Below are 26,035 nucleotides of genomic sequence, written 5' to 3' on the forward strand. Positions count from 1 at the left end.
TGTGCTTGGTGACAAGGCTAATGTTCTTACATAGCCAAATAAGTTTACATCATTTTCAACTGCCCAACATTCGTGAAGAAATCAAGTTGCTGTTGTAAACCCGAATGACCCTTGGGCAACATTTAAATCCTATAAGTCATAATCTGCTACCCAAACCCAGTAACAGGGACAAGCAAGAGGGACAATCAAGTGATCAGGAACAACGCTGGCCCAGAGAGATGCTTGCAGAGCAAGCCCAGCTCAAAATAATGCTCCTGCTCGCAGGCATTATTATGACTATCTTCCCTTTCTCTTCTCTCACACACACACACACACACACACACACACACACACTCCTTTCATCTTCGAGATTTGCAAACACTGGCACTTTAATCCTCACAACATCCTTGTGAGCTAGGCAGGTGGTACACATTATGATCCCTCATATTAAAGATGGAAAGATGATAATGATGGTGATAAAAATTAAAGCACATCAAAGGGTACCAGCTCTATCACATCAAAAGACCCATGGTTTTCTCGGGGGAAAAAAATGAAAAGTGTAAACTGTCAAATAGATTCTCATCCATTTTACTAAGTTTTACACCAATGCTAAGGTCCCACTAGTTTAGAAAGTCTAAAGCATAAATAAGTAGTTTAATTATTACATTGTTCAAAGGGGCAGAACACTCTCTTGGGAAGTCAGGCATTTTTTTTTTTTTAATTTATGAAAAACACCAGCAGAGTTGAGTCAAGAAATGTTCTCTTGATTCCACCTGGCTGCTCCTTAGCCCAGTGTGAAAAGGAGGTGACATTTAGCCTAAGGGACTGGATAAATCTCCTTCTGGGAGCAAGAGAATGGCCCCTGGAGGACCTTAGCAGAGGAGTGACCGCCAGATAAATCAGAGTCCAGGGCACATCAGCCCAGCAGGAGAGCCGCCATTTACAGAGAGCAGCTTGTACCAGAGCCCTGGGGAATTACGAGAATGGAAGCTGTTCCTGCCTTTGAGTCTTAAAAGCCAATGTAAAATTGAACATAACACTCATAAACCCACAGAACACAAATAAAAATCAAGACTTGGCCTGGAAGACAGGAGGAATCAAAGAAGGGGCCTGGGTGCACTTTCTCGGGGACTGACATGGAGTGTTTCTCTGAGATTTATCCCGTGTTTCAACAAGTCCTTTGCCTCCAGAAGGGGGAGGGAAAGGGGAAAGGGCTCCGGCTGCCTACACCATTCCCTCCACAGGTTGGGGCCTGTGACAGGGCTTCCGTGCTCACCAGGGGAGCCTAGGCACTAACCTGTGGTGAAGATTTTCAGTTAAGGCACCGCACTGCACTCCTGAGGGGGCCGGGCACTGCAGCATCCCCACCTGAACAATTTCTCCCACCTCCTCTCCTCCCCTCTTCCCTTCCTTTCTTTCCTCTCCCCCAACACACACACACACACACACACACACACACACACACACACACACACACACACACACACACACACACATCGATCTTTGCAAGCTACCTTTTCTCAGACCCACTTGAGACGCCCAACCACGCATCGCTCCCCGCCCGTCCCTTAGCAACACCTTTCACAAGCGGAGCATCCACCCCTGTCGAGGGAAGAGAAAGGGTTCCGAGCAGCCCGGGTGCAGGCAGGGAGGTGAAGCGCACATTTTCTTTCCTTGCCGATAGTGCCAAGGGATGTAAGCCCCTCGCGGGAGGAAGTTCCCACGGAGCGGGCCGCCGAGGAGAAAAGGGGTGTGCAGAGCCGGGGGGAGGGGCGGAGAGTGGGGACACTTGCAGGAAGAGAGAAGGTTGGGAATTAGGAGGGTAAGGAAAGCGGGTGGAGGGAGGCGGAGGTGAAAGGAAGAGGGTGGGAGGCGAAGGGGGCGAAAAGGTAAGAGAGGAGAAAGGGAGAGGAGAGGAGGAAGGGAGGAAGAGGGAGATGGTTGGAGAGGGAGGCGGGAGGAGGGAGAGGCGGTGCCCGAAGCGCCCTTTCAAGTCTCCGCGCCCCCATCCCCCGCGGCAGCCCGGGGGGCGGTGGCGCGGCCTCGCCTACCCCGTCGCCTCCCCGATCCCTCCCCCGGCCCCTCCCCCGGCCCGCGGCCCGGCCGCCCCGCCGGCAGCGCTCGGGAAATATGAAGAGACGCTGCAGCTGCGGCGGTGGTGACGGCCACTGCAGCTCGGAGCGGTGCGCGTGGCGGCGGCGGCCGGGGCGGGACGCTGAGGTGCCGCGAGCCGAGAGGACGCGAGCGCGGAGAGGGCCGGGCCGGGCGCGCAGGGCCCACCCGCGCCGAGGGAGCGCGCGCCCCGCAGCCCCTGCGCCGCGCCCCCGGGGTATGGGGCCCCGCGCCGCGGCCGCCTGATCGCGGGTCTGCCCCGGCCGCACGCGGGCTGGGGCCAAGGAGTGGAGTCACCCCTGGGTCCCCGCGCGGGAGCGCTCGTCCCGCTCGGTGCTGCCGCCTCGTCGCGTTGTCCGGGGCTGGAGGCGACAGCGCAGAGCGCGCGTGGCGCCGCGGCGGTTCCCGGGGAGCAGGGCCCCAGGACGGCGAGCTGCTTCTGCGGTTCTGGGCGCGCGGGGGGTCCCGGAGAATTGGAGATGTCTGGTCTGTGCCGTCTCCTGCTCACATACCTGTTCCCGGCCCTCCTGCTTCACGGTGAGTTGGGGGGAGGTGAAGGGGGGGAGCTCCGAGAGCTGCAGAAACTTCCCCGCGAAGCCATTCTCCATCGCTGCAGCTCCCTGTCCCCGCGCCAGGCGAGCGGAAACCCTGCTTCTTCCCGCTCACCCTTGGATGGGGAGTCGGCGTTTCCTAGGCGCTGAGCCCCTCTCCTCTGGCGGTGCCCATAGTCCTTTGGTGGCTGGCGTTCTTTTTCTGGAATGGTACAAAGCTCTCACACGGAGACACATTTTATCTCTTGAATCGATTGCCTCAAGTCCTAGGGAAAACTTGTATCTGTCCACTCACTTTTGGATTTTCAAACCGTAAACTGTCATGAAATCTCAGGCTTTGCGATCCCGTTTCCAAAGTGTCAGTGCAGGAGAGTCTCTTGATGTGGTCCAAGAGTTTATGGGACTGTAACGAGAAACTATGATCGTTTAAGCGGAAAAACAGCTCGCGGGTGTTTCTGTGTGCCCTTCCTAAGAGTAGTGTTTGTTGAAAGGGTGGTAATAGTGGGGTTCTCTACCAAATAGAATGGATACAGTTTTAAGGAGCAGGGGTCTTCTAATATCCAAGAAGTAATAATTAAAACCAATCTCCCAAGTTCTCCCGAACTTGACGCCTGATTTCCCCTATGCTCTTACGTGATCATTTTGTCCCTGTGCTTCATGGGCCATGTTTTTCTCAGGAGCTCTAGTAAACTTACCCAGAGAACATCAGTGCTTAAAAAGAGTTCCGGGAATTGCACTGAGAAAAAATAGGACAGAATTGCCTGGGGGTCACTAAGGCAGATTTTGTGGTAGATTGGTGTTGACCGTCAGGACAGGCAGTGGCAGAACACATCGTGCTGATTCAGATGTACTGAGCAAACGTTCCCTAACGGTGGACACCTGACATTTCACCAGAGCGTCTCCACCAGAAGCTTGGTTCTCCCAAACTTCTGTAGATCAGATCAGTACCCTCAAGAACTCTCTAAGTTTCTAAATAGGATCTTCAGCTGGATGGAGCTGCAGAATGCATTGTAGCCAGCACTGAGGATCTGGCTGTGGTCTCCCCAGAAGATCTAGGAAAGTTAACCAGCTAGCTGTACATGGCTGTTTTCTTTGTAGTCCTGCTTGGGGCACGGAACCTGAGCAGCACAGTTCCATAGACCTTGCAGACATGCTGAGCTGGGCCAGACCTGCCTGATGGCCAAGGTGCGTTCTGAACTCCAGTGATCCCAGACTTTAAAAGTCAGGATGGAAGGCTTGCAATTCTAGGGCCAAAGAGAGAAGGTATAATTATAGGGTTGCACTCCTAGGCCCATCTGCTTAGAATTACAGAGCAGTTTTAATCTTTGGCTGAAACATGAAACAAATCAGAGCCAATGAACAGATCAAACAGCAGCTGCCACACACACCAGAAAAAACACACCAGAAAAAAGAGGGTGAGAGAGATGAAACAGAGAAAATTGTCCCTTAAAAAGATTTGTTGTGATATCTATGAAGAAAAAAGATAATATGATTAAATGACATCAAAATGAAAAGTTACTTGAAATTTGACAAAACCTGATTTATTATTATTATTTTTTTATTTTTTGCATAAAACCATTGACTTTTGGATTACAAAAGTGACCCTCAGAGATGCAGCCTGGGCTAGTTCATACTGAGATTTTTCTCCCTCCTATCCAACTGGTTCAAGCTGGGATTTTAATAGCTAGCAGGTAACAAGAGCCCAAGTATATCCTTAGTGAGGACCTGGTAGAGCCCTAAGTCTCCAAATTAGAATCTGGTTGGCCTGAACTCCTTGGGATCAGGGATTACCCAGACCCAGCTGTCCTGGGAGGAGAACAGTCGGAGGGAGGCAGTATGGAGGGGACAGTCTGGGCTGTAAATGGGAGGATAGTGGGGCCAGACCCTGTGCTTGTTTGTGCATATACTATGTACATATGTGTGGCAAAGAGGATAAAAATTTAAAAAAACAAGTTTGCAAAGTTGAATTGGATGACATGGGTAACCTTGCAGAAAGTTATCCAATTTCCTAGTGAATCTACAATAACAAAGTTATTAACACTGAAGTTCCCCAAATATCTACTTAGATCCTGAAGGGAGAGTTGGACTCTAGTGAAGAAAATAAACGGGGAATAGTTACTCAATGTATAAGTCCTTGGGATTTAAGAAAGACTTGTCATAATTCATTAGGTTAATGTAAAACACCAGGAAAGAATGGGATATTCTCTTTCCCCTTTATCTACTTGATTTTTACTTGATCGAAGTAGTGTTAAAAGAAAATGAGTATTAGTAAACCTAACCCAAGAGAATGGCTATGCCGTACTATAGTTAGGAGTTTTACAAGCACTGTAGTAAGAGATAGTGCTTGATCATATATTTTAATAAACGTTATGAATCTGAAGGAAATTACGTGAAACTCCCTTAGAATGACTCAATGATTTTATATGATAGACATTTTACTAACCTTAGGACACCATTTGTCTATTTATAGTGGCAAATAGAAGGTAAAAACATTTTCTGTGATTATAAACGTATTTGTGACAAATTTAGTTTTAGACATCATAGATTGTTATACTAATAAGTCACATTAATATAATTAAAAAGTGTACAAGGTCTTCATGAGGATTCTGTGTGAGGATGCTATTATGTTTGGCATCCAATCTTTGTTCAGTTTTTTGATTATTTTTATTTCAATTCATTGCAAGTTATGTTGGTGAGTAAATTAAGCTCTGGCAAGACTTGAGCTCATTGTTTATTTTTGTTATTTTTTAAAACTGTAAATGTGCAAGACTCAAGTTCAAAATTTGATGGCATAAAAGTATACATATCAGTGTTACTTTCTTCTCTCTCAACTTCTGAAAACTATTGCATATCTTAATCCAAATAATACCTATTGAATGTCGTGAAGGTATACAGCTGGAAGATGTCCATTACATTGTTTTCTTTGCTTAGATGAAAAGCCACAAAAATCATTCAGCTCCAGAAGCACAGATTAGCATGAAGTATTCCAGAATAAGTGATGCTTTAATGCACAGCAAAGTGTTAATTCTCTTTGCTAATGGAAACACATGATTTTAAGTTTTGGAGCTGATTTTGGGAGAGATGTTTTTATTCCCCAATGCTATTTACTTTTGTAGAATTCATCGACTTTTCTGAAAGGAAAAGACACTTTTGAGCTATTCCCCAAATGTTTAAAAACTGTAGATTATGAAATGATATCTTAACCGGCAAAACATGAGGAGACATTTAAATAGGGTAAGAAAAGAACCTTTGAAATACCATTTATCTGAAGACAGAATTGTAAGCAAGAAAACATTGTCTTTCCTGCACCTTTTTTCCTTTAGTGTAAAATGAAATGTTAAAAAGGAATATGACTCATCTGTGTGTAATGGGGCCAGGTTCTTAGATGTTACATGTTATTTTGATAAATTGACTTGCTTTAAACATATGGCTAAGCAGATCTATAATTGCCATGTTCATTCTTTTTCTCCCTAAATGAGAAAAGAACTAAGCATAAGTGGATGATATGACTGTATAATTACATACTATTTAGGGACAGACTGATAACAACTTCCTATACTCAGAGTAAAGCATAAAACGGTTCAGACTAGAAATATAAAAAGATAGGTTGGTGATCGTATACATCTGCTGAAAGCTTACATAGCAGGACATGTCTTCAGTAGACTCTACATATAGAGTGAAGTGAATACAGAGAAAACTTCAGTAAAAAACCTGCCATCATTGTCCAAGTGTGACTTCGCACTGTGTCAAGGTTTTATGTGTACAGTTTGTTTAGTACTCTCCAGTTGGGGAATGAAATTATTCTGGAAAGTCACATGATATGTATCTAGGTTAGAAAAAGGATATAGTATCACCCCAAAATATTAATAGTATTCTGTTCTATAAGGGTTTTCATTCATTCAGCTAGTGTGTTTATGAGAGCCTGCTATATGCCAAGTGCCACTGCTTGCTAGGGACAGGGGTCTTGAGGAGGAACAGGCCCCGTTTCCTAAAGATTCCTGAAGAATATCTAGGGATGAAGAATAAAAGCTTATTGCAGAGCCCCAGAGGTGGGAGGCTGGCACCCTGCAGTTGATTGTAGCATTTTCCCTTCTGGAGTCCCAGCATACACCACAAACACACACACACACACACACACACACACTGTGCTAACAATTATGCATGCACACGCCACACATACACACTACTGTGCTGAAGAGCATGGGTGTGGCAGCAGCAGTCAGCTAGGGATCCAACATGCAAATTTAGCCGTCTGTGGTTCAGTTCCATTGTCTAGCCTGGGGACTGTAGCATCAGAAAAAAAAAAAAGACATAGAAAATTACCTCAACTAAAGTCATGTTCTCAACCAAAGTCAAATGGAACCAGGTATTTGAAACCTTGACTTCATTGTACTGCTCATAAAGAGAAAATACTTTTAGACATGAAGGTTTAAAGATTGGCAAAAGCAGCTCTCTTTTATCCAAAAAAAAAAAAAGAAATGGAAATCAAAAAATCAAAACAAGAGCCTGGTAAGCACAGGAACCCGTATGGTAGTTATACCCATTATGTCTGCGATACATACATGCTTTTATTACAGAACATGAAAAGCTGTGCTGGAGTTTATCTAGCAGGATCCACTTCAAAGCACACGTTTACAGTAATGACTGCATATTTAATTGGGCAGGGCGATTTCATGGCTAAGTAATTACCTGTACTTAATCTAATCAGTCCCATTTTATCAGCTTCAAGTTTTTACTTATCATACCAGTTCTAACTTGAGAATACCTTCTCACTCTGATTATCAAAGGAATACATGTCACATTATATAAAATACAGAAACATGCAAAATGAGCAAGAAAAGAATCATGCAAAACCCTCTACCCAGAGACAGCTATTGTTAATATTTTGACATTATACTTAGACTTTAAAATTTTTTTTTAAGCATTAAAGTACATATATAAGAGACTAACCCGATCAAATATTATTTCAGTCCCAAGTGTGGTTGAAAATTGTTTCCTTCCTGACTAATTTTACATTTTATTACGTGTAACCTGGTTTAGAACTTTTGGTTCTCAATGTAAATAGGTGGGTGAAAAACTGCAGAATATGTCTGGATAACTCAGATTTTTTAAAATATTAAAAAATCAAGGACTTGGACATGGAGTATATCCTTTCACTTTTCCTTTTCTATGTAAAAACAATGGCCCATGCCTGAGAGATAACCTCACACATAGTAGGCCTCAACTACTTGTTGAATGAATGAATACTGACTTTCAAAAGACAAGCATTCTCTGTACCATTTCCCTCTCCCACACTGTTCACCTCCTCTTTGGTCCTGTTAATGGACTGGCTTGCTTTTTGAGGGCACCATGGGTTTAGGAATAAGCTTTGTTGTGGATGACAGTCATAGAAGTACTATAGTTGTTCCCTGTGAAACTGTGTTAAGTACTGCTTTCTGAATGCTTAATCTGATGAATTCAGTGATGTTAACAGTCATCTGGTGACATATGCCTTGTATTTAGGGTGTAAATCTCTCCTTAAATGGTCAACCTTATGCTTCCTTTCATTTTGGGAAATCTGTTTTTTTATTAGATATCATTGGGAGTTTTCACTCTCTGTACAGTAGATTATTACAATTATGATAGTACTTAAGATCGTTTTATATTATTTAGGATTACTGCTGTGGAGTAATTTATTCCTTGGGAGTAAAACACTCATGCATATACATATGTGTGAAGACACACATACATGCACACACATGTGTGTACATAAATAAACCCTCTAGAGCTCCAGGATCTCCTTTGGTTCTCTAGAAGTAGTAATCTATAAAATTGTACCCTAAAGCCTTCAGGAATTAATTTGTTTTCAACAGGTGAACACTTTCCTTTCAAACTATTTTCTGCCACACTTATTTGTTATTTGTCATAATTACTTTATTTGGTCCCAGGCCATGGACCCCTGATGTTGGAGACCATTTTATATTGAAGTCATTTTGTTAACCTCCTTATTCAGAATGCCACTGAACTGGGAACAGTGCTATGGGGAGCTTCCAGTTTAGTTGGTCTCATAACTGACTGTTTATATAACATTTCACATTAAAGCATGGTTCTCCACTTATTCCTTTCTATACTCATATTGTAACTACCATTTGATAAATGAGAAAAATATGCAGAAAGTATATTGTTAAGTGTTATACAAACTTTAGTTATCACCATTATTATAATTTTTACTTTATACGGGGGGATGGGAGGAGGAAGCACATATCAGATGACTTATCCTAAGCAAACCTGAAGACTGAATACTCAGAGCTACTTTAACTGTATAGTTTTTAATCCTTTGAGATACTCTTTTCCTTGGATTTATTTAAGCAAAATCTCAATGAATGGGAACCCAATTAACTAGTCTTCTTAATTAACCAAAACATCCGGAATCCTCAGTTACTTAAAATGTTGATGTTATTTGTGTGTGTACTCACACACACTTTCTCACTCTTGTCTTATGACAAAAATAAGGTGGGGGCAACTTGTCATGGCTGAAGCAGGGCTGTTACCTGTTTACTCCAGTATCTCCACATCCAAAGTACCATCCTATGGGCACTGATGTTCCTAATAATGACCTTGAGCCACTTTAAGAACCTGAATCATCAGAGAAGGATCATGCAACTACATTCAGCATACAGTGGCAGAAATTTCAACAACTAAGTACTGTGATTAGCCAACACTTCTAATTAAACAAATAATCCAATTAAGTGAATGTTTTAAAAAGTTATTATATATAATAAGCACATTTATTATTATAAATAATAGGTATACTCACAGCAATTATCATTATAGTTAGTTGCCATACTTGAGTACTACATTGCTAAGTATAAGGATGATCGATTTATAGAATTTAAGATGTAGTAAAATAGGACATAAATATTTTGCAAAAGTTTCTCTTCGGAAAAAACATGATTCTCTTCAGATGTAGTTCTAAATTAGTAGAGGTTCCTACTTTCCTCCTCCTCTCTTTCTTTCCCTTCTTTATTTCCTTTCTTTTAATATAACTTCTTGGTAATACCTCTCCCCACAACATGTAAAAGATAATCAGTACCTTTCCAGGACCACAAAAAAGTTTTACTTCTGTTTGTTAAAAGCAGTTCCCTTCTCTTATCTTTCTGATTTATTCAGACAAAAATGATGCACTGAACCATTGTAGAAGCTTCGTGATTGATTTTCCTGCTTGGAATCTGCTTCCCATCCCTCCAGATAAGGGAAAAGTGATCTTCCCAAATTAAATTCTTAACATGCCATTACATTACTTAAAATCTTTTGGTGGTTTCCCTTCACCTTTCCAGTTAATTCACACTCAGTACGACACATATGGCATCTTGATTATGGCCCTGCCTTTCTTATGCTGTTCTTCTGTTCTGGGCCACCCTGTGATCTCCACTCCTCCAATTCCTTCTACACAAATCTCGCCTCCCTGCCTTCTTATGTTTGAATGGGCTGCATACTCTGCCTCCACCACTTCCGTTCAGTCGTCAAGGCCTAGCTGCCCCTCCATGGACCCCACAAAGATGAGTTCAGAGCCTACTCTCTCTGTCCCTATGAGTCCCTCTACAAGCCTGTCTGGGGTCTGGTTCCTTGCCCCACTGAGACTCCCTCGGGGCATAATGTTTGTAGCTTCCATGCTTAGAACAGTGCCTGGCTCTTCTGAGCCTTTCTGACTATTCGAATGAATAACTGAGTTGCTAGTTTCAATCCCACATTATAGTTGACATATACCAGGTTATGCAGTGAGCACAAGGGTTGACCAGAAGTCTAAGGGTGGTCTCTTTGGAGAGTACCATGGCTGATGCTGAGAAGGAAGTCTTGGATATAAAGATACAGCTGGTACACTTGGCCTCTCTTGCAGCTGAACTTCATGCTTCAAATGACCTTTTAATTCTCAGCCCTCTAATTCAAGTAGCACTCACAAGAAGGCTGTCCACATTTTCCACACCAGATAAGCCAAGTAAATATTGGAGACCACTGTCAGTTGACTGTAGACCTAAGAGAGTTTCTCCTTCCTTACAGGAACTCTTGCTTTCACTTGACCCATTTAATTTTGCTTCCTAGGAGTAATCAAGGTGGTGGGTACTTTGAAGGGAAAAGATGAAAAGGGAAGAATACCAACCCCACCCTTTCCACCCTAAAAATACAATATCGTCCTACAGTGTGAACCCCACATCACTGTGTTCTGAGGGAACTGTGCTCACGGTGGAGTTCTTCTCCATCTGATTGCTCACTCTGACACTCTTCTGCACTGACAGCTTCGCTCATTGTTAAATAAGAGCAGTAGTGAAATGGAGATTTGACTCTAGAAACCATGAGTGACTTATTCTTTTGTCTGCTTTCTACTGTTTGTATATTGGTTGCTCTTGGAGTTTATTTCTTCTACCCTTGGTTAAAAAGCATAACTGGAGGCTCCCTTCCTGCATAACTCTAGCCATATGAATGACCCATGCAAATCCCGACCTCACCCCGCATCATCTCTACCCTTGTTTTCTGACATCCAGGCCAGTGAAACCTTAAGAGCCTCAAGGTCAGAAAAACTTATCTTTATTCTCCTTTATGTTTCCGGCCTCTAAAGTATACAAAGTAATAGTGAGTGAATAGGTATTTGTTAAACTGAGTGAAACTTGTCAACAACCACAGAGCCTAGCGCTTTGCGTCCCACCATCTTCTACATCAGGGTCATCAGTTAACTTTGCCTGGGAGCCCTTTGTCTTTACTCTGAGCACTGTCCTTCTTGGAGCTCAGAGTGAACCTGGTTCTGGATGACTTTTACTATTATTTTAATGGTACTATTAGCTAGAAAGGATTTTTCGAGGGCCATCTATGAACCTGATCATTTAAAATAACAGCATGAGAACATGTGCCAGGCCTTGTGTTAAAGAAAACCATCTCGGTTAACCCTGAGACCAACCCTAAGAGATAGGTAATGTTATTCTTTCTTTACAGATGAGTAGACCAAAGCTTAGAGAGGTTAAGTAATTTAAGGTCACAATGCTAATAGTGTCTTTCACTGATGGTAAGATACACATTTTTTCATATTTTAAGATCTTTGCATCTTATGGTGAATGGGGTTTCCAGTCCCTATTAACTTGCAGGCAGCAGTTAGGAGGGGGCGACACTGTCTTTGCCTGTGTCAACCTGGACACAGCTGCTTCTATTGTCATCACATGATGTCACTCACTTCCTTTACATGCATCCTTGGTACTCTGTATCTTGAGTTTAGTTGCACATTGGCTGGTTTTGAAAACAGTAAACATTTGAGCCAAGTGTGCTTGGGTTTGTTTTTTATCCATAACTCCCTTATAAATTAAACTCGGCACAGAAGAAAAATCACTGTGAAAATCAGGCCTCTTGACAGAGCAGCAGTGTGTCATTTGACAGTGAAGCAAATATTGACCATTGGAGGAATAACTGCAGTTCCATATTTTCTCACAGCACACAATCAATTGTTTGGAAAGAAAGATACCTGGAAAAAGATGAGGCTGTGTTGGTATTTTGTTATTGAGATACATGCAGAGCAAAGGGATTACCTGTCACATGTGAAACAATGCAACTAAAGGAGGAGGAGACATTGCCACATCTCTTTGAATAGATAAAAGAAATGTCAAAGCCTGAGGCTGCCATGCATGATTCATGGGTATCTCAAACCTGTTGTTAAGGCATTGTGTAATTGTTCAAATGCAAATGTTTTGCTACTGGTAATAAAATAATGATGCATCTTAACAATCATTGAAGTCTTGGATTGATTCGATGAAATCCTTTAAGTGGCAGATCCAGTTTCAAACTCAAGCAGCCTAGCTCTGGAGATTTCACCAATATCCACTACCCTCCAGGCTTTTTATCTTTACAGGAAAACATTTTCAGGTGTAAAGGAGTTTACAAATCAATTTTTAGAACATAGCTTGATTGATAGTGAGTTGATGACATATTTACTGAAAGCTTAGTGTCATATTTAAAGTAGAATCTTTCCCAACTCTCAGTGTCTCATGACTTGAAATAAAATCTATTTTAAGTTAGCCACATCAGAATTGATCACCAAACAGCAAATTGTGCTATGTTTCAATCCTTGAATGCCCAACAGTGAATTCAGGAAATGCTTTATATCATCAAGATAATTATAACTATTGGGGTTGGTGGAGGTACAGTGACTAGTACTTCTCTCCTGAGGCTAGTTCAAAGCCAACAGAGATCAACATAGGTGTCAGGCAAATGGGGATTAAAATGTTAGAATCATGATAAATATGTGATCAGAAGACGCAGTATAGACAGATGTCCATGGTAGGATTGCTGATAGTTCATTCCTGGATTTTTCAGACTTTCCTTCTGGTGCAGTGCTACAGCCCAGCAGCTGAAGGGGCAGGGTACATGAAGGGGAGCTGATTAAAATGCGTACATTTTGAAAACAGGCAGGTTTTGAGGAAAATGATTGAGTCAAACATGCTTGTTTCAGCCTCCATCACACACACACACCACTTCACTGGGTGAGGGTTGAATGAAGGATCGGTAGTACCTTCCCTTGGATGGAAGGATGAGGCCACAAGAAAGGAGGTTCTCCCTTCGTAACCACGAGCATTCATGTACACACCCCTCGCCATAGAGTTCTGAGTTTTCGTGTTTCTCTCATTCTAGCTCAGGCCTGAGCCACCTGGTTTGGCCAAACATGGTGGGTTGATGATGAGGTTGCTTTTCATATGAACGACACCATTGTGTTGTTTTACTATCTCTTTTCACAATTTTCATTTAGTTGAATCATACCTGTAAGTGTCTTTGCCTTCTTGCCTCTTACTTAAGATCTGCAAGAACAATTTGAGGCCGTTGTTTCATACCAGGGTAGCATTTTACTCAGAGGAAAACCCCGATAATTTTCAGTGCTTTCGATGAGACTTTCAGAAGACTGTAGATAGAAGATTAGGTCAACCCCAGAACCACAGCAGATATCTGCATATTTTACAAATGTCTGGACATTGTCAACCAGTGGGTCTTAGTTTCTGCAGCAGAGTTTCGTCATATTGGTGTAAGTTGTTGTATTCTGGTTCTAACTTTTCATTTTCAAATGATCTGTGATAAACCATGGTTTCTTTATGAAGTTATTCAGGTGTTGATTAAAAATATATAATTGCCTCCTCATAGGTAGCATTCTAACAGGTGCATTTATTTGTTTTGTGTTTATTTTTATTTTATTTTTGTACATTTGTCTAGTGTCTTCTTCGCTAACACCTGCTGAAAACATAGTAGGTCCACAATAAAGACCTATTGATTTGTTAATTATTGCAGGAGCGAATCTCAAAGGAAACAGTGAACTTTCAGATTATAACTCAATTTGTTTCCATTGCTTTATTCTAAACACTGATCTGGTGAGAGTTTTCTGCTATTTACTTATACTGAAAATGAACGCAGTCCAAGTAGTCTCAGTCCAACTATTTCTTTACCCATGGAAAATAAAAGTGCAATCTTCTATGTTATATATTTAGCCACTGACTTTGTGGGGGTGAGGAAGGGCCAGACTTGGGAAATAATTGGGGGGAAAATGTCATGCCCTTACCCTATTGTAGGGCAGGTATATGACTTGCACCTCACTGAGAGCGCCTCCATTTGGAGATTGAGAGAACCAGAGATGCATGACTTGGTATGAGCAGATGGGAGCCACGCCAGGGAACAGATCACAATTGGGAATCTTGGGAGCTGTTCCTTGGGCCTTTCTCCGTTCCATCAAAATTCCCTTTTCACCGAGGCCGGTCTCCTTGTTCTTTCCCTTCTTAAATGTATCACTGTGCATGTCACCTTTCCCGATGACCCCTTTCTTACTTCTCTCTTCAGTCGCATCTACTCCTCTTTGGTGGCTCTAGAACATGTACATTTCTCTCTTCTACAACCCCTGTGACATTCATTTGTCTGCACTGCACAACTGCTCATTTAGATGCATGACCTTGTTTGCCGTTCACAAAGACATGGATTTGAGCTCAAGCTTTGCTAGGAACTAGCCAAGTGACCTCTAGCATGTCCCTGTTTGTTATGTCCATGAGCCTTGGTTTTCTCTCCTGGGAAATGATCTCCCAGGACATTTCCCACTTTGGAATGTGCATTTTTGAGAACAGAGGCAGTGATAAAGCCTGGTGGAGTTGGGGTAGGTGTGCGTTTCCCACGTGCAGTAATTTCCCTGCCACAGAGGAGGATCTTCAGCCTGATTCACGTCTGCCCTTAGCCCTCCTCTCCTCTAACTTCCACTGTTCTTTTTCAGGGCTGGGAGAGGGTTCTGCCCTCCTTCATCCAGATAGCAGATCACATCCTAGATCCTTAGAAAAAAGTGCCTGGAGGGCATTCAAGGAATCCCAGTGTCATCACATGCTCAAACATCTCCACAATGGTGCGAGGATCACTGTGCAGATGCCACCAGCGATTGAGGGCCACTGGGTGTCCACCGGGTAAGAGGGCCAGGGCAGGAGGGGCATAGGGAGGGACCCAGGAGCACGTGCTGTGGAAGGCTTTTCTTAGGGTTTCACAGATGCAGAGAGACTATATAACGTACAATGATTTAGGTGTTGTCTAAATTCTAAATAAGCCAAACAACATTTTGAAACTCTGGCTGGTAAAGAAACAGAGCTAAGTATTATAGAAATCTTAGCTAAAGCAGAGATGATATTGTATCACTGTTAACCACAGGATATGATTGAATAGATCCCTCTGTGGGACCACTTGTGTACAAAAAGAAGCCATTAGCAAGTGAAATTAGGAGTCTCTGTTTCCCCAACCTGAAACAGGACTTGCAAGCCTCTGATGGTCTAAATATTCCAGCCATATTCTGGTAATTTAATATATGGCTTCAGGGTTCTCTGAGTAAGTTAAAAGGTACTCATGCTACCTCTACTAGCCAGGGCGCAGTTCTTGGATTCTTTTCCAGGCTGTGGAGCTGAGATTTATCCCGGTTTGAGCTCTGGCTTATCTTCCATTAGCGCTTTTAAAAATAGCCTAGAGGCAGACCTGCAGTTTTTCTCCTTCCATTAATTTGTTGAGAATTAGCAAGGCTAACTCTGGGATCCGATCACTTCTCCCCTGCAGTTTCTGGGTACCTTAGGGAGGGATCAAATAAATACCAAGAAGGAAAAGAAATTTTGTAAGATAATGAAGACACAGAGGGTGTTTTTTTCTCCGTAAAAATGAGGTTTCTCAAAATAAATACATGATAAATATTTGCACAATTTTAATGTGATGTACTTTTAAACAATTTATTATTTTATTTAACAAATATTTATTGAGTGTACAAGTATTTACTGTGTGCCAAGCATTATTCTAAATTTTCTGTTTATAGCAGTGAACAAAACAGACAGGGTCCCTGTCTTCAGGAATTTTACAAGTAAACACACAAAGAAGTACTATGATGAGGAAGAAAACAACAGGTGCTAAAGGAGAATACCAGGGGCCCTATTTTAGGATATGGGTGGGGTTAAGAAAGGCTAGCAAAGATGGGGACACTTGAGCTGAGATGTGGTTGTCTACGCAAAGACTGAGGGAAGGGTTTTCCATCTAGCAAAGGCTGAGTTGGAGAAATCACTGAGGCGGAGCACTTGTAGCTGTGGTGTGGTAAACCAGGAAGAACAGCCCCAAATGAGGCTGCCAAAGAGGGTGGGGCCAGCTCCCAGGGCACCTTGTAGGCCAGGACTCCTCTCTGAGTTTAGCTTTTAATCTAAGAGAACTGGAAAGTCAGTGGAGGGTTTTCAGCAAGGGCCATGCTGAAGACATGATTCAACTCTCTCTGGCTGCTTGCTCTGTGGCAAATGGATGGTCAAAAAAGTGCTTTGTGGGTGACCAAAAGACTTGGCAACAGTTCCCACTAGAGATGAAGGAGGCTTAGGTAAAGATGGTCGCAGAGCCAACAGAGAAGTGATTGGACTTGAGATATGCTGAACTCCAGAGGCCAAATCAATAGATCGTCAATGCTTAGATAAAATATTAAAAATAAGTGATCTTCACTAAACCTTGAGGGACATTAATCACTGCTCACATTGAACTTCTCTTTCCTTGTGGGAGAAGTCTTGGGTCTTCTCTCACTTTTTTCACGGATGATAGATGCTCAAATAACTGCTGAGTGCTTTCTGTCTATATTGTATTATTTGACATCAATTGACAATCTACCCAGTGAAAGGTACCCACTTCAAAGTAGTGTTTCTCTTCTACTAGTTTGTTAACTAAAAAATGGAAATGCTAGTAATTTTGAGAACACTGGCCTTTGGGATTTCACCCCCACTGTTTGATTTGGCAATGCTGAGTTAGCTCAAACCAGAATTATTGTATATAATAGATAATAGAGAATAGAGAACATATAATATGTAATTATAAAATATATATTAGAGACGTGAGCAGAATTATAAGGCAAAATTATATATAATATATAATATATGCAATAATTGTATAATTGAAAAAGTATTGTATATAATATATGATGGATATTATATACCCAATTTATGTAATATAATATATATCATATGTAACATAATACATAATATGTGCAATATATAATATGATATATTATGTAACTATATAATATATATTATAGACATGAGCAGAGTTATAAGACCAAAATTGATGACATGAAAGTTATTCTATAACTGAGACTAGGATCTAGCAAAAAGTTATGGACAGATGAATTCTTTGACTGATACATTGAAGAAAACCTCCACCATTTGCGTGGTGTGGTCTATGCTACGTGTATATGAATTGAGATTACAATTAGAGCAATATGAAGAACGTACCTGAGTTAAAACCTAATGAGCCATTTGTCCTTTGTAGACTCAGTCCAAGTATTTCTGGCCTAGGAATGTAGCATTTATTTAATGCCACAGCAAAAAACGTTTTGTCATTGTCAACAGCACAAAACAAAAGGAACCCTTATTTTTGTTACTACGTTAGCTTTATTTCACTAATTGCCTCTTTATTTTTCTGCTAGAGGGAATATTAATTTTGACCGGATGAGAGGATGAATTTCTGATTGCCTCTTAAGTGACACCTCCACAATACTAGATTTTATGTCAGGATAATGGATATCTGCTCTACAGAAAGTCCATAAAGAAGAAGTGATCAAGAAATCAACCATTTCTGAAATAGTATAAGGGAACTTCTTTAATAGGGTAGAAATACACTTCTCTTCCTTCTTTCTACCAGAAAGGTAGAAATTTCTCAGTAAGTTAGGTCTGTGGGTAGAACTGAGGATGGCAAGTTTCTGCTCTCCAGGCTTGTTCATAAAGAGAATGAGAGACTTTCTGATATAGAGTGATTAGGCTCATAGCTGCTTGACCCAGACTGCTCCGGTTCACCATCTGGTTCTGATGCAGGCTGGTTATGTGACCTTGGCCATGTTTTCTAATCTCTTGTGCCTTTGTTTTTCCATCTGTAAAACATAATACCCATATAGCTCATAGCTTGTCGTGAGAATTCAGTGAACTGGTATCTATACAGGACTTAGAACAGTGTAATCATTTTGTTATTATTACTATAATTTCTTAACACTGTAATGAATCTCTTCCTCATGCCTTTGGGCTTAAAAAAGTCTTCCTTCCCCTTTTCTTCTTCAGCTGTGAAGTGAGGTCAGGCCCAGAGTTCATCACAAGGTCCTATAGGTTCTACCACAATAACACTTTCAAGGCCTACCAGTTCTATTATGCTGGCAACCGCTGCACAAGCCCCACCTACACCCTCATCATCCGGGGCAAGATCCGCCTGCGCCAGGCCTCCTGGATCATCCGTGGGGGCACAGAAGCTGACTACCAGCTGCACAATGTCCAGGTCATCTGCCACACAGAGGTTGTTGCCGAGAGGCTCAGCCAGCTGGTGAACCGCACGTGCCCCGGCTTTGTACCCCCCGGGGGCACCTGGTTACAAGACATGCCCTACGATCTGTGGCGAGAGGAGGATGGCTGTGAGTGCACCAGGGCCGTGAACTTCGCCATGCATGAGCTGCAGCTCCTCCGAGTGGAGAAGCAGTACCTGCAGCACCACCTGGACCGCCTGGTGGAGGAGCTCTTCCTCGGCGACATCCACACCGATGCCTCCCAGAGGACGTTCTACCGTCCGTCCAGTTACCAGCCTCCCCTGCAGAATGCCAAGGTACCTGGCAGCTGACTGCCCTCTGAGCCTTGCGGCCTCCTCTCTGTGAAGTAGAATGAGGGACCTAAAGGCCTGTTGTATCAGTGGGGTCAAAGGTGCCCCATGAGAGTGAGAGCTGAGTCATGGAGGGAGGCACTGCTGGGAGGTAAGAGGAATCCTAGAGGACTTCTTGGGGAGGGACACAGAGCCAGAATCGGGGAACCTGGATTGGCCACCAACTTGCCCTGTAATGTGGAGCCTCGATTTTCCTGTTTGATGTGAGTGTTGGTACTGAGGTTGGTGGTGTGGTAGGGGCTCAGGTGGTTGTCCTAGAAAATTCCTGAAGCTTCTTTCAGCTCCTCCACTCTAGGAACCTCTTCTGTGGTTCTAAGAGGAGAGCAGTAAGGAAATATGGAGATGTTCTAACCAAACTTGAGGAAGACACGTAAGCATAGAGGTGATGCCTAGCTATAAAACCTTTCCTCTCATTTTCTCCTCCCTCTTCTTGTAAGGCAGTGGGAACATATACCCAGCTTAAGAAGTAAACTCTTTAGACCCTAGGCCTGATTCCCTCATTAAAGAACCTTGAGTCTTAGATACTATCCAAGATGTACTGTTAAGTTAAAAAAGAAAAAGAAAAAGGGAGGTACAGAATTGCATGAAAAGTATGATACCATTGTATAAAACTAATCATAAAAGAAGAAGAAAAGCTTACGAAGGAATCAGTATTTCTAGGAAGGTGCATCACGATTGCCTCTGAGGAAGGGGACTGGGGAACAGCCAGACAGAGACTTGTCACTGTATACCTTTTTGTACTTTTTGCAGTTTTTGCCATGATCTTATATTACCTAAACACAATCACCACACAAAATTAAAATAAATTTTAAAAAGCTATGACTCTAAGGCTCAGAGGAGTGTGGCGGCCACAGATGACGGTGGCAGCAGGGCTGGGAGGAGAACACAGGCAGGAGTCCAGGGCCCTGCATGTGCTCTCCACCACCTGGACCGCCAGCTGGGTGGCTGAAGGGGTCCTTCGAAGGCCAGGACCTGAGGTCTGCGTGGTTCCGGGAGCTGAAAGGGCCCGTTCTTCTCTTGTTGTCCCTGGCATTGTACATCTTGGCCTGCAGAGCCTTCCGGAAGTTTTTAGATCCTTCCCCAGGACAGCTATGAGAAGGAGTAAATGGACGTGGCCCTTGGTGCTTTTCCAGACACCAAATGCAAAGCCTCAGGTGCTCTGTGCACCATGGGCCTGTGGGAAGGGGGCGGGGCTGGGAGCGCATCCGGAAGACCACAGGCTCCCGCCACCCCCTTTTTGAACTCTTTGCCTTTCCTAATTGCCAGTCCATAGAGACCTGGCTGAAAATTAGTTTAAATGCTAAATTTGAGTTTGAAACCACTAGTCTCAGCCCTTCTGGAAATGGGACACCATGTAAAAATAGAAACTTTAAATCATCTTGTTTTTTTAAGCTTTATACAGCTTTGCTGTGAGGTTCAGAGTCCTTTGGCAAATAAATTATGTTCGAAGAGAATCAGGTGTGCTGGGAGGATTCTTTCAGGATGAAATTGGGTACTCTTCATTTAGAAAAAAAATCAAAGCCGCCTAAAATAACCCTGAGAGAAGATGCTTTGCCTGAATTGAGTTTAACATCCAGGAAGCCATTACCCCCTGCCTAGATTCTTGTGCAGTTGAAGGGTTAGCAAGGCACTTTTTTTCCCATTGTAGAATCAAATAGTAATTAAAAGCAAATGATTGCTGGGGTCGTTGGCAACACCAAAGCCTCAGAATCAGACTTGTTAGCAAATGAAATTGGTCTTTCTCCAACATCCTGCACTGATTGAGCCACAGGGTCGTAAATCAAAGGGTCTGTCAGAAAACCAGACATCTTTCCCCAAGCCATGTATCTTAAATATTCTGCCCCAGCATGCTTACAGCAGTGGGGCTGCACGTTGGAGGAAGAAAAGCACCAAACGTTTTTAAGAGTAGCTGGGCACTGTAAGTGGAGAAGGAATTACTCGTGCTCTTTCTTTCCTGAATTCTGTAGAAACCTCTAGACTTTGACCGAATGAACAGTTGTTTCTGAGGGCTCTTGCTTTTCCAAGTCTTTTCAGAGTATGTGAAAAACTCAGATTAACTGTGAGACTTTCTGATATCTGTGACATCAGAGGGACTTTGGACCAGCTGGCCATGGGCGGTGGACTTCTCAGCCCAGCTCCAGGAGACGGGTCTGCAGCAGGAAGGGGTGTCTTCTCAGGCATGTGCTTGGTATGGCTCCCAGGTGGCGGGGGGCAGGGGGAGTGACTACGTGTCGCGGGGGTAATAGCAGAAGGAGCCAGGTGTTCCTTGGAAGAATCTAAGTCCCTTCTCCTTTGTCAGTGTAGGGAAAGGAAGGGGTTTTGCAGAGGTGATGGAGATGAAAGAGGTGGGAGAGGACCAGAGGTTCAGGGAGTCATGACCTAAAACGGTTTCAAATGCCTGTCTTTCATTAAGGGTGGCTCCTAAGGAAAATGGTGATCCTGCTTGTGGGGGCTGGGTATTTTAACTATAAGGCAGCAAATATTACTTGTTATGTGAAATTAGGGTTGGATAATGTGGTCTTGATTCTGAATGCTTGCTTGCGGGAACATTTTATGTGGGCCGAGGTATGAAGTGTCACACGATTGCTGCACTATGCAGATGCTGGCATACACTTTTATTGCAGAAACAGTTTCTTATATTTCTTGATTCCAGAGTATTTCAGCAGATAAACAGACATGCAAGGTTTCTTTAGTTAAGGAGTTAGCAGACCAGGAAATACTTGTTGTCGGGGACAATACAAGTGGTAAACATTTTATTCCTTAAAAGGTGAGAAAGCTGAGAGAACAGAGTGAAAACCTGAGCAAGCAGGAATTCAACCATTCAGAAAGTCGGTATTAAGTTCCTGCTGTGTGGGAGTACTGGCTTCACACTGTAGAGAGAGAGGACAAGGAGAAACAGGCCAAACTATGGGGTCTGCTGCATTTACAGCATATTTAATTATTAACATGAGTCTGCTTTAATTATTTATATGAATTTTAATTAATAGAAGAAACAGACAAGTGAAAAGTAAATAAAAATTTTCTTCCGAAACCATTTTTTTTCTTCTGAAACCATTTTAAAGTCATTTCTGTTAAAGAACCAGCTGATTATTGTTATTTTATCTAGCTGTTGAGTCTATACATAGTGTGTAGAGGCAAGGTGGAGGCCAAATTATCTTTTGTATGATTTGCTGATACTTCAAAAAACAAAAAAAAAAACCTTTGTGAGCTAACTTTTTAGATTCTAAACTTCTTAGAAAACCCATTTCTGGATATATAGTATTGCTCCTGAGGGCAGACAGACTGCCAGCTTCTGGAGGTGGCCCCTCAAACTGCACTTAAAGAGACCCAACACGTATGGTCATGGCTATACACCCTACATCCTTCAGAATGTGGAATCATCATGATCCCTTTAGGTGATCAGAATGAATCTGAGATCATAAACTCTCAGGATCCCAGATCTGAGGAGCACCCCAAGTGGCCCCTGCCACCAGGTGATCAGCTTTCATCATTTGAGATAAATGCCGCCCTGCTCTATTCATATTTTTAAATATCCAATGACATGTTTCTATCAATTAATCATTCTGTCAGTTCAGAACCTTTATCATACCCACTGCACTCTCCTATATGTCTTGGGAAATATGAAAAAGAGAGCACATTGGTCTTGGCCTCAACTCACAATGAAATGGAGTAGATCCAGGAAGGATATACATGTAGGAATACCTACAGTAGAAATTTAATCAAACATGTGGTGAATTGCAGTTATAAAAAGTTTTCAGCGTCAGTCATTGGCCATGGCAAATTTCTTCCTGAGAAACAATGTGTTTTTTTATCCAATGGAACAAGACTCTATGAAAGGAACTTTCCATCCTCTATTCCCATTTCTCCTCCTCCTTGAACAAAACTCTTAGCCCAAGAAATGTTTTATTCATCCTCCTTCTCTAGTTGATCTATTCACAACAAGTTCATATCAAGTCATTTCTTCCATTCTGGGAAGACATTGGAAACAAGTGGATACTGTCAGCAAATGTTGTTGACAAACCAGCTCTCCAGAAATAAATATTGGCAGGGAACAGGAGGAAGCCTGAAGAATCCCTATCAGTCATCAGCCAGAGAAGACCTTTTCCAGGGACTGGAGTCCTTCATAGGGAGACATGTGTTCTTTGCAGGACTTCAGCCTAAGAAGCAGCCTGGGGCCATGAAATAGCACTCAGCAAGCTCCAAGACCAAATTATGTTCCAGTTTCTCCTTTCAGCTTATAAAGTCACCTGGGTCACATTATTCCCTTTCTCTGTGCCTCGGTGGTGTCATCTGTAAAGTATACCTATGGTCTCTTTTGGAGGTTGTAAACTTAAAGAGATGATGTATTTATTTGAACTTCTTTGGAATCAAATACCCTGTCCCTGCAAGCTGTGGTTATTTAACATGTTACCAGGACTCTAGGCAGGAATCAGAAAGGAGAATGGGCAAAACCCCACTCTTTGCCTAGAATATTGCTCACTTACAAAGTTTAAGGTTGATTTTTAGAATAAGCTTGATTTTTTTTTCAAGAGATTAATTAATTGTCTAAGGATCTTCCCCCCTACCCCACCCATTTGGAATTAAAACTTTTTATAGTTGGTGTAAAGAATAGCAACAAGGAAACATGTTTTGGTCCCTCTACTTTAACCTTCAGAGCTTCCGTTTACAGAAACCCTGACTTTAAAATAGCCTTTTCTGAGATTCATGGGAAGGGAGTGATGTAAAAAGCCCGATCAGAAGGCCTGGGAGCTGACAGCTTCTCGGGTGAAAATCATGTGTCAGAGCGTGGACTAAAAAAAGAGAATAACTTCATAAAGCAGATGATTTTGTATAGTACAAATCACTCTTCGTGTTGAAAAACTCTTCCCATTTATTAATCTTGAAAGGCTACTTACTGTTTAAGAAAAGCATCTTGGAAAAGAGAAACACAAGAACCAATAGAATTTATAGGCTTTAATTTCTGCTTTCCATAGTTATTCCTATAGATATTTTGGGTTTATTCAAGCCAAGGGTGGTGGAAATTAAAAGCACAAATTAGTGTTGTTGTTTCTTTTTTTAATTTATCTACAAAACAGAAAGGTGTACCCCTTACCCAGATATAGCTAAACTGTCCCCATTTTGACAATATTCACAGAGAGGCCAAAGAGCCCCGCCTTGTTTACAACATTTTTGGTTTCTTAATGGCAGCTAAAAGGTTGTTTAAAAAAATGTCTAGTCAGCTCAGCAACAACAACAATCCTGTTAACAAATGGGCAAAGGATATAAATCGACATTTCTCCAAAGAAGATATACAAATAGTTTATGAGCACATGAAAAGATGCTCAGCATCACTGATCATTAAGATAATGTAAATCAAAACTACAATGGGATACCACCTCATACTCACTAGAATGGCTATTAGGAAAAAAAGAAAATAATTGTTGGGGAGAATGTAGAGAAGTTGGAACCCTTGTACACTGCTGGTGGGACTGTAAAATGGTGCAGCTGCTGTGCAAAAGGTATGGCAGTTCTTTAAAAAGTTAAACATAGAACTGCCATATGATCTGGCAATTCAACTTCTAAGTATATGCTCAAGAGAATTGAAAACAGGGTTTGGAATAGATTGTATACCCATGCTCATAGTATCATTATTTATAGTAGCCAAAGAGTAGACACAACCCAAGTATCTATCAATAGATGAATAAAAAACAAAATGTGGTATATACATGCAATGGAATACTATTCAACCTTAAAAAGGAAGGGAATTCTATGTAGTATGCTACAACATGGATGAACCTCGAAGATATTATGATAAGTGAAATAAGTCAGTCATAAAAATGACAAATACTATATGATCCTACTTATATGAAGTACCTAGAGTAGTCGAATTCATAGAGGCAGAAAGTAGAATGGTGGTTTTGCAGGGCTGAGTGGTGGGAAGAAGGGGAGGTACTGTTTAATCCGGGCTGAGATTCAGTCTGGGAGGGTGAAAAGGTTCTCGAGATGGGTGGTGGTGGTTGCACGACAGTGTGAATGTACTTCTTACCACTGAACTATATACTTAAGATGGTTAGATGTTAAGTTTTACATTATACATATTTACCACAATAAAATAACATTGCTAGGTTAGGAATTTGGCAAGACCAATCAAGACCCAAGGCCGGGTTCCTCCCACTCCCTCCCTAAATTCTCACATTACCCAAGTGGTGGATGGCAAGCTTCTCCAGAATTACCGGACTTGCTTTGTCTGCTGGGGAACAGAAACCCCTCAGCTGAGGACCATCATGCACCTGAAGCAACCACAGTTCATCTCAGAGCTGAGGACCCCACCATGCTCTTCTTAAAGGAGAATACCTCGTGAACACCAGATGCTACCATGCTGGATGTGGCACCTTTCTGGAGCAGCCGGGGCCCGAGAGCTGTGCCACCTCCCCTCACCAAACCTGTAACTTGTCTGATCTAAGAAGCTCTGTGGGCATTTCCCTGAATTGATACTGGTATTGAAGGAAACAAACATCTTTTCAGGGATTGAGACTCATACTTTCTTAGAATGGCTAGAAATGAAGTGGTCACAATTGATGTTTTTAAATTCCCAAATTATAGATAGCAAAGCAGGTTGTGAATGGGAGGAAGGGGAGGTGGAACCTGGGTTGGCATATAATAGGCAGTCCACTTGGTCTGTTTAGAATCTGCTCAGAGTGCATGTGGAGCAGCAGCAGCCTGCCAGCTGGCGAGCTCCAAGCAGAGTAGCGTGGAGCTCTTTGTGGGTAATTTGGAAGCTGCCTGGCCTGTGCTCCTTGAGGGTCCTCTCTCTTTCCAGGGCCATCTCCTGCAGAGCTTAGTGTCCTTGCTAACAGGCACCAGCACCAGAACACTGCTCTCCCGTCTGTGAAATCTCAGAGATTTGAATCTGAGTACAGAGCTGGTTTCACTCTGACCATGTAGGGCAGGGGCCGGGGAGCAGGTACAGTCTGACACATGTGCTGATCGTGATGACGAAGGAAGGGGCTCTTTCCTGGGTTTGGGAGCTAATACGTTACACTTAAATCATATTAACTTCTCACCCTAGATTTTGAGTGTCAGAACCCCTCATAGGGAAAAAAGATTGGAAAATATACCTCCTGGTAGTTTACTAAGAAAATGCATAATGATAAAATTACTTAATTCGGTGATGCTTTCTTTTAACTAAATTTGTATCTTATTCACCTTAATGTGCATTTGAAAGGTAGTGGCACATATAGGAG

At 42.4% G+C, this 26,035-nt stretch overlaps 1 protein-coding gene across 1 annotated transcript in view; it reads left to right on the forward strand.

Annotated features, from left to right (window-relative positions):
- Positions 1–2,397: 2,397 nt before the first annotated feature.
- APCDD1 (APC down-regulated 1) overlaps positions 2,398–26,035 on the forward strand; it is a 30,055-nt gene continuing 6,417 nt past the window's right edge. The window contains exons 1-3 of the mRNA XM_039845926.1: positions 2,398–2,628; positions 14,899–15,082; positions 18,227–18,758. Of these exons, the coding sequence (XP_039701860.1) occupies positions 2,571–2,628; positions 14,899–15,082; positions 18,227–18,758 (774 nt within the window). The 5' untranslated portion in view covers positions 2,398–2,570. The remainder of the gene's footprint in view (positions 2,629–14,898; positions 15,083–18,226; positions 18,759–26,035) is intronic.

This window comes from Pteropus medius, unplaced genomic scaffold (assembly GCF_902729225.1).
Source record: "Pteropus medius unplaced genomic scaffold, Ma_sr-lr_union100, whole genome shotgun sequence".
Classification (NCBI taxonomy): domain Eukaryota; kingdom Metazoa; phylum Chordata; class Mammalia; order Chiroptera; family Pteropodidae; genus Pteropus; species Pteropus medius.